Source organism: Sabethes cyaneus, chromosome 3, assembly GCF_943734655.1.
Source record: "Sabethes cyaneus chromosome 3, idSabCyanKW18_F2, whole genome shotgun sequence".
Lineage (NCBI taxonomy): Eukaryota > Metazoa > Arthropoda > Insecta > Diptera > Culicidae > Sabethes > Sabethes cyaneus.
In genome coordinates, this window is record NC_071355.1 from 252925160 (window position 1) to 252933417 (window position 8258).

General features: G+C 43.1%; 1 protein-coding gene across 1 annotated transcript; it reads right to left on the reverse strand.

Annotated features, from left to right (window-relative positions):
• Window positions 1-3: 3 nt before the first annotated feature.
• On the reverse strand, window positions 4-7308 carry LOC128741930 (G-protein coupled receptor 143-like). Its single transcript, XM_053838056.1, has 4 exons — window positions 7134-7308; window positions 869-1287; window positions 370-799; window positions 4-311 (listed from the first exon to the last, which is right to left on the reverse strand). The coding sequence occupies exons 1-4, from the start codon at window positions 7281-7283 to the stop codon at window positions 147-149; spliced, it is 1164 nt and encodes a 387-aa protein (XP_053694031.1). The 5' UTR covers window positions 7284-7308; the 3' UTR covers window positions 4-146.
• Between the last annotated feature and the right edge of the window lie 950 nt (window positions 7309-8258).

Genomic DNA, 8258 nt, shown 5'->3' on the forward strand with positions numbered 1-8258 from the left:
AAAACTACATCGCTTTATTTCAAAGAGCATTAAAAGAAAATTTCTATACTAAAAGTTGTCATAAGGCAGCACAAATACTCGAAAGCCGATTCAAATTAATTCTAATTTGTTCGATAACTTACAACTGACTTCAAATCGGCCTACCATCATACCATTGTGCACGTATTAACACTAAGCGTCGGCTTTGGAATAATATCCGTCGGCAGCTCCCGCTGATGTGCGGATGAAGTAGAGGGAATTTGACTTTTAAATACTTGCGATTGTAGCAGCGGGGTACCTTCGGAGAGCGCATAACGATATCCACTTCGACGCTGTGTTGAGGTAGAAAAATCATTATCATTCAATTCAGTAGTCGAAAACTAAACCTACCTTCCCCGGACTATTTGCATCGCCCCTCCTCCAAGGCCAAATGCAATTCCACCTCTGGTAGACGAGCGTATTAAGAAACGCCTGCAGGGGATTCGTTATGGCCATAACATACCACACCACGACGATGGTGCGAAATGGCAAAGAGGACCACATGGTCCACAGGATGACTCCATTTATCAGATTTGGCAACCAACAGATGTAGAATACGAAATTGATTAGAGAGAACTTTATCTTGAACTTCGTCATGAGATCACGCTCGGTCGAAGTCATCTGACTGAACCGCGCAACCAGCTGCCGGTCCACATCCTTGGCCGCAGTGAAGTAGAGCAGCGGATTGGCCACCATCACGGCTACCATCGGTCCGTAAGTGGTGAGATAATTAGGCAGTATACGAAGATAGGCAGTTCCCATGTCTTGCACGTTATGACAGCTACGAGGAAAAGAAAACGATTGTTGGTTATTTTGGCTTGAGATTGAATTAATTTTAAAATCGCCCTACTCTGCATCCGGAACGTACAGGACCGTCAGCCCAGTTGCAGTCAGCACCGCCGATATACTCCACACGCACAAATGGTACGTTCGCACCGAAACGCTGCTTCCGCCAAGTAACCGCCGCACGTTGATCGCATAGCACAGCGTCCACAGCCAGGTGCACATGTAAAAGTACTGAATCCAAGCGGACGATACGGCACAGAATATCACGTTCGTCGTATCGTCATGGTCGCTGGCCGGTGGAATGACATTTTTTATGTACTTCCACAGTGCCGACCGGAGAAATACGCCTAGCGAAGCGCACAGATCGGCCACCGCAAGCCAGACGATGATGGTGCGTCCGGTGCTGTAGCCGGAGCCGAGTCCAGATCTTTGGCGTATGATGCCAGCCTGCTGGCTGCGGTTGTCTTCGTTGCGTATCCAGATCTGCAATTTAGAAAATAGGTTACAAAGACAAAAACAACAAGACCTTGAAAAAAATATCTCTGACGATACACTTGAACTAGGCTAAACTGTTAATGAGTACGGTTAGATTTGACTGTCGCCAAACTTTACAAAAACACGTCTCCATTTAACTCGATTCTGGGCCACTCGCCACATTTCCCCGCACTACCATCCGGCTTTCTCGCACCTTGTCCGACCCACTGTAGCCCACCGACCTTCACCAGATGCACGATGGGAATCTCTTCAAGCAGTGTCTGTAGCTCGTGGTCCACTCGCCTCTGCCACTCTTCGCTTACAGTTTGTACTCCGCCAAATATCGTCTGCAGAACGCAGCAAGGGCGCGTATGTCATCCGTGAGCAGCGTCAGAACTACAAGTCCATAGATAATTACCGGTCTAGTTGTCAGCGTTTTGCGATCAAGAGGCTCGACTAGATTTCCCGCTTGAATGCGCCACTGGATCTCCTTACTAGTGGTGTTGTCCGCGGTCACCAGCAATCCCAAATACACGAACTCACCTACCAGTTCTAGTTCGATGGAGGCACGCATTTGTGGCACGTCTTTCAGTCTGACGTAGGGTGCCTCCGCCTTCACAAAGTTCCTGGATATAATATCAAAGTCGCCCGTTGGTGAAAATTGTGCATCTCGTTTCGATGCCCGCTCATCGGATCAACCCCTCAAGCGCGATGTTCAACAGCATGCAGGATAAGCCGTCAATTTGTCTTAACTCTCGCCGCGTCTTGAAGGAACTCGCGAGCGTCCCCGAGATTCGCACAAAACACGTTACTCAACCGAATGTAGCTTTAAAGTCAATAAAGATGGGATGCGTGAGCACGTTGTACTCCCGACATTTCTGCAAGATCTGTCGGATGGCAAAAATTTGATCCGCATGAAACCCGCCTGATAATTTCCTACGAAACCTTGTGCCATCGGTGACAACCGGCGTAACAGGAGCTGCGAGAGAACCTTGTAAGCGGCGTTTACCAACGGTATGTAGTGATTGATAGTTGCAGCAGTCGAGTTGATCACCAATGTAGAGTCGTTGCCAGCACTTCTCGCCATGTTTATAAAGCTCTGTTGGTAGGCGGTCCTTGCTGGCGGCTTTGCTGGTCTTCACCAATCCGATTGGTGAACTTCTTGAGGATCAGGTGCTGGGGCTTGACTATCTTCCATGGGTATTCCTAAGTTGACTTCCGTTTCGCATACTTCTGCAACTTCGCCGTTGAGGTGTTTTTCGAAGAACTGCTTCCATCTATTGATCACCTCGTGCTCAGGTTTCGATGTGTACTCTTTACGAGTTTGTTTCACTTTCTCGTAAAACTTGCGCTTGTCATTAGCTCGGAATAGTTGTTCTCATTCGGTCCCGATCTCTGTCCTCCTTTTTGTAGCTTTTTACTCCTCAGAATCGTGGTTAACTGGTTCGTATTTTGCAACGAGGTGCCAACTACATGACAAGTATTGGACGCCGCAAGCAACGTTGCTCACTTTGACCACTCATTTGCCTCGAACAACATTGATGATAACGGGCCCTATTCTGAGAATAGTGAGAGCTGTGACAGTCACCTCACCTTATTTTTTTTATCTAAGTGACTCCAGTCACCTGAGTAACTGCACAAATCAAATAGATAGCTGATGTTAGGTGAGGTGAGGGTGACTGTCAGAATAGGGCGCGTGAGAAAAATGAGGTGATTGTGATAATAGGGCCCAACAAGATTCTGGTTGTTTCCGCTAAGCTAAAACATTCCAATTCTCTGGGTCCGGATAGGATCCCAGCAACCCTGCTTAAGACTAGGCTTGAGAAGTGCATTCCTGGTTTGCTTCAGCCTCTCACTTTGCTGTTTCGTTTATCGCTTTCTACTGGAAGATTTCCTGCAGCATGGAAGCAGACGTTTTTTCTCCCAACCCGAATTTCTCCCGAAACGCTCCTGTACTACGAATTTACTTAGCTTCACAAGCTACGTAACGAACAGTTTAATTGCATGATCTCAAATCGACGTGATTTACACAGACCTCTCAGCTGCCTTTGATAAGGTTAATCGCATTGCTGTCTGTCGCTAAATTGGACCGTTATGGTTTTAACGGCAATCTATTGAAATGGTTAGAATCATATTTAACGGGACGAACCCTGAGTGTGAAAGTCGGCGATGATATTTCCCATTCGGTCCCTGCTATTTTCGGGGTTGCACAAAGCAGTCATCTGGGTCCGCTTGTATTTGTACTGTATTTTATCGATGCAATCCATTCATTACATTGTCCACGTCTCACTTTTACGGATGATTTAAAGTTATTTAACGTAGTCTATAACACTGATAATGCGTTCCTGCAACAACAGCTTGATATGTTTGCAAGGTGGTGCGAAACAAATCGTATGTCTCTGGATCCAACTTAATGTTCTCTAGTCACATTTTCGATGGGCAGCGAGTAGGGCTGTTATTGGGTGCTTTTGGGGAAAACCGGTATTTCGGTATTGGCGTAGAAAATACCAGTAATACCGATAAAATACCGGTATTCGCAGATTATTCGAAATCAATAGAAATGTCGATGTTTTTCAATAAATCTTTTTATTTTCAAACTTTAGCTTCAGTATTGTTGCTTGTCAAAGTAGAATTTAAGCAGATATAATACTTTAAGCGATTTATTTCTCTTACTAGAACGAATTTTATTACCAACGCTTCCAACAATTGAAGAAACTTCCGCTTTCATCGATGTCTGACGAATGGCTCTAAGCGCATCAGAAATTTTCCTTTCATTTCTTCAAATTTGAAGTAGGGAAACCCGCTTTTATTTATTTACAAATATCTTGTATTGTAGTTTACAGCATAATTAATGCACCAGTCTCCTACAGTCTCTTCACGAATTTTTCCTCCATTCACAAACCGGAACTCTTGCATAGCGTCATCCTCTTCATAATCCTTCACAGATATCTTCTCTTCTCTGTTATCATTCTCACTATTCGAAGATTGTGGGATGCAGATTTCATCTCCTTGTTTAATCAATGTATCACTCGAAAGATTTGAAAAATATTCCAAATTCTTTCCTGGCAGATTCTTTGATGGCCCGTCTTCTGATCAGGGCGCGGCATTGTCGAAACAAATAAATGAAGCTGACTTTCTTTTACCTTCGTTTCACACATGAAACGACTTGTTTCATTTGTTGAACAGAACGTTTCAAGCAAACTTCAGCTGAAGCTAATGACTGTGTCAAATGACAACAATTGACAGTCAGGCGCGATTTGTCGATGTTGAGTAGGTTTTATTTATTTTTTATTTTTTTATTTTTATTTAGGTTAATCATAATATGCGTTAAATGGTAGGAAATGTTACTCAAAATCAATTCAATTGCATTTAAAGTTGCTGGCCTTCTTCTGAATATTTGATAGAGAAATGAAACTTTAAAACTGGTCGTCATGATTAAGTAAAAATCGTTTCAATGACGCTGATTGAAGCCAATTTTGAAACGTAGGCGCTGCTTTAACTGAAACTGAAGCTTCATTACTTCAGTTGAATAACAATTTATTATTGTAAGTGACGTTTCTGGGCCCTGATCATGTTTCCTAAATTCGTTATTTGAGAACTTCAAATAATTTTGTGGTTTTTAAATATCAAGTTGTTCAAAAATAAATTGAAACGCGACGTCTGGATCATACAATGAAACATTTTTACAGCAAAAATGCTCTCCTGTGCCTTAAACGAGTTCAAGAGCTATAATTATTTGACCCACCATTTCACTCTCTTCACTGTTAGTAGTCGAAGAATCTCGTCTGCATTAACACCAAGTTGTTTTTCTCAGAGTTTTATAATCTATCAAATTTAGTTCAGATTAGAAAATACCGGAAATACCGGTTTTTTGCCTTTCCAAAACCGGTATTTCGGTATCCAAAAATTGGCCGGTATTACCGGTTTCGGTACTACCGGTACTACCGGTTAGACAGCCCTAGCAGCGAGCGTTTTGCTGATATTGCTGTTATTCGCTTCAATGCGAAAACCTTCCCAAAGAAAAATAAAAGCAAAAAAGACTCTGTTACTAGTTTTGTTAGCCGAATCGTTCGAACTTCCACTTCTGTTCTGAGGTTCGAGCCTCTCTAGAATACTCTGTAGACACATTCCAGCGTTACGGGACATAATTAGCACCCATTTTTACCGTGTGAATTGCCTCCTGTATCATCATGTTTTTGGCAAATATCTTGTAAAATAGTTGTTTAAAGAGTACTTTCTATTCCACTGGAATGCCGGGGATTTGATGAAACAGGAATCGATCTGCATAGTAGGGATGATATCCCGTAACGCTGGAATGTGTCTGTAGCATGGGTTCCTCACTGCTACACTACAATTTAGTAATCTACCGCATCGAAAGTTTCCAGACGGCGTCAACAAATGAGAAATATAGCCGATACAATGATCGTTGTCAGCTTATTCGTATCGACACTCTCGAACTTCGCCGAGAAACAGTATTTGCGCGTAGTTCTCGACAGGTTGCAGGTTATCTAGCTGCTTTATATGTCGTTGGCCGATATTGTTCGTGTCGCAGACTATCCCCGTTCTATACATTTCTTCCCTACCGACAGAGCCGTAAAGTGGCATTATGGCGCGTTTGGCGGAACCCCAGTTTCACGCCCCCTCGTTTCCAAATTAGTGTTCCCTCCAGGTTTATCATTGTTTTATATTCGCCTCTTATCCAGTACTTTGCTGCACTTACTGTGTGAATTGCAAAAATGTACTAATTCCGGATACCGGTGCCTTCACTACGGCCGATCAAAAGATAGGCATATTATTCAACTCGCTCAAAAGTTTTCTATTGGTTGCAGTTGGTTGACGTTGGAAGGGTTGGTGATCATCGGTACAACGTTTATCTTTAGCCGGTTCATCTCCTCTAGTGATCTCTTGGTATGATGGGCCAAGGCCAGGTCCGGCCAAAAGACCACAATCTTTGCGCGATACTTATTGATAAAGGCGGCACTTCTGGTACTTCGTACTGTATCTTCGTATCTCGTCGTTCACCGTAAACCCCGATCGAAAGAACAGTAGCAGGAACATTCTCTTCTTGTCCAGCGTCAAGCAGTTTTCGTCGCCCATTATGACCACCTTGCGCTCGGTCTTCATCTTCGTTATGATCGCGCAACCTTTTCGCGTAATCGGAACCAGGCTTCCGTTCAACACTTTTGCCTATCTCGCGGGAAAGGATGTTGTAAATGCCAGATTGGCTCTATTCAGCGGATACGAAGTGTTTCACCATGTGCAAGTGGAGCTGGTAGGACGAACAAAAATTCGAGCACAGTTTTCGACTGATAACCTGGCATGGAAAATTGCTAAAATCAGTCCAGTTTTTGACTGCATATCAATGGTATATGCTTTACCGAAATGCAGGACCTTTTTGGCGCTCGAAGAATCTGACCAGCATGACCAAGCGTACGCTACGGCACTCCTTATCGACCTTGGCGTTCACACCCCCGATGACGATTTTGATGTCCCGTGGCGAAAAACGATTGTAAAAAAATTGTCTACAGGTAACTTGGAACAACTACACTTTAGAAGAAGGCACCCTAGGCTTCGAATAAAAAAATCAAATTTAAAATTTTCCAAAGAGATTAAATACAGAAGATTTGAACCAAATCGAGGCACTTTTAAATTTCGATAGTATATTTTCTCATGGAATTGTTGTAAATATAAATAAACTACATGTCGAAAAACGGATTCTCCGACTGATTATAACCGAACAAAACTATTACATGTAGCCGTTTAATTGAAACCACAATTGAAGACAAGGATTACCAGCTACAAACTAAGCTTTCACAAAACTAAGTCTAAAGGAAAAATTTCCACCCACAACTTACCTGGTAGATAGCACCGGCAATTCCGAGACATGATGAAATAATGCACACCACGATATATCCGTCGGTATTGAACTCGGACATCAGTTTAACGGCCGGAGGAGACCGTATCCGATTGTGACAGCAGAATGTCTGTATAGTTGGATCAGCCATGACTAATCCTTTGCACCAAACAGTCTGGGAAATACACTCTTGCCCTGTAAACACTAAACTAATCCATACACAACTGGTATCGAGCCATTCGGAGGAGCGCGCTTATGTATAAACAGAAGCGAATTTATACTACACAATGACGGTTTAAACTGATTGCTCTTTCGTTACAACGAAAATAAGACACTCGAAGCTTGTTCTTATCACTGACAAAACAACTGTACAATCACCTTTTTTAACTCAATCCCATCCTGATCTCGTCTTATCACTTTGTTGATTTTTCCCATTACAAATTTTCGGCTTCATCGTGTGCATCGTTTTATGTTTCTCTATGCGTAAGCGTAATATGATCCACACTGGCAAATCCGGTTTAATGCTTATCTGTGCTGGGAAGTGTGCCGTCCCGTTCCATTATGACTGCCACTCAATACACTACTTTGTATGCGGATCAATATCCGGTGTCACCACCAGGCAGGAATCTTCCTTCACTAATCCAAGTTCATTGTTTTGATAACACTTTTTTTTGTATTTACTTTCTTTTGGTTAGTCATGACATTGAGAATAAGTGAATAGAGACGATAATGTTCTATAAGTTCTACACAGTTACTGATAACTTGTGTACTCTCTTCGCGAATCGTGCGCACCGACTGACTGACTGATGAGTTACGTTCCCGGGGAACGATTACTGCCACAGTACTCCTTAGCCGAACCCATTTTGAGAGGTTTCACGCTGCGCCAGTGAGATAATGAATACGAAGCGGAAAGTGTACTCCAGTGTAATGATACAGTTGAAAATGCTCTGTAGGGAATCACCGGTACTCGAGTGACGAGAGTTATGCTCCGGTCACGCGTGTTTATACGAAGACCCGGTCGAAGCCGCCACGTGAAGCCGCAAAAATGTGGTTACAGCAGCGGTCGATGCTTCTTTCGACCTGATGAAGCAGAACAATACATGGCACTGCATATAGGATGAATTTT

Coding starts and splice junctions, on each gene's coding strand:
- LOC128741930 (XM_053838056.1), bottom strand. CDS start 7,283: ATGGCTGATCCAACTATACAGACATTCTGCTGTCACAATCGGATACGG. Junction 1,288..7,133: donor TTGCCGGTGCTATCTACCAG/GTAAGTTGTGGG, acceptor TCTAAATTGCAG/ATCTGGATACGCAACGAAGA. Junction 800..868: donor CTGTACGTTCCGGATGCAGA/GTAGGGCGATTT, acceptor TTTTCCTCGTAG/CTGTCATAACGTGCAAGACA.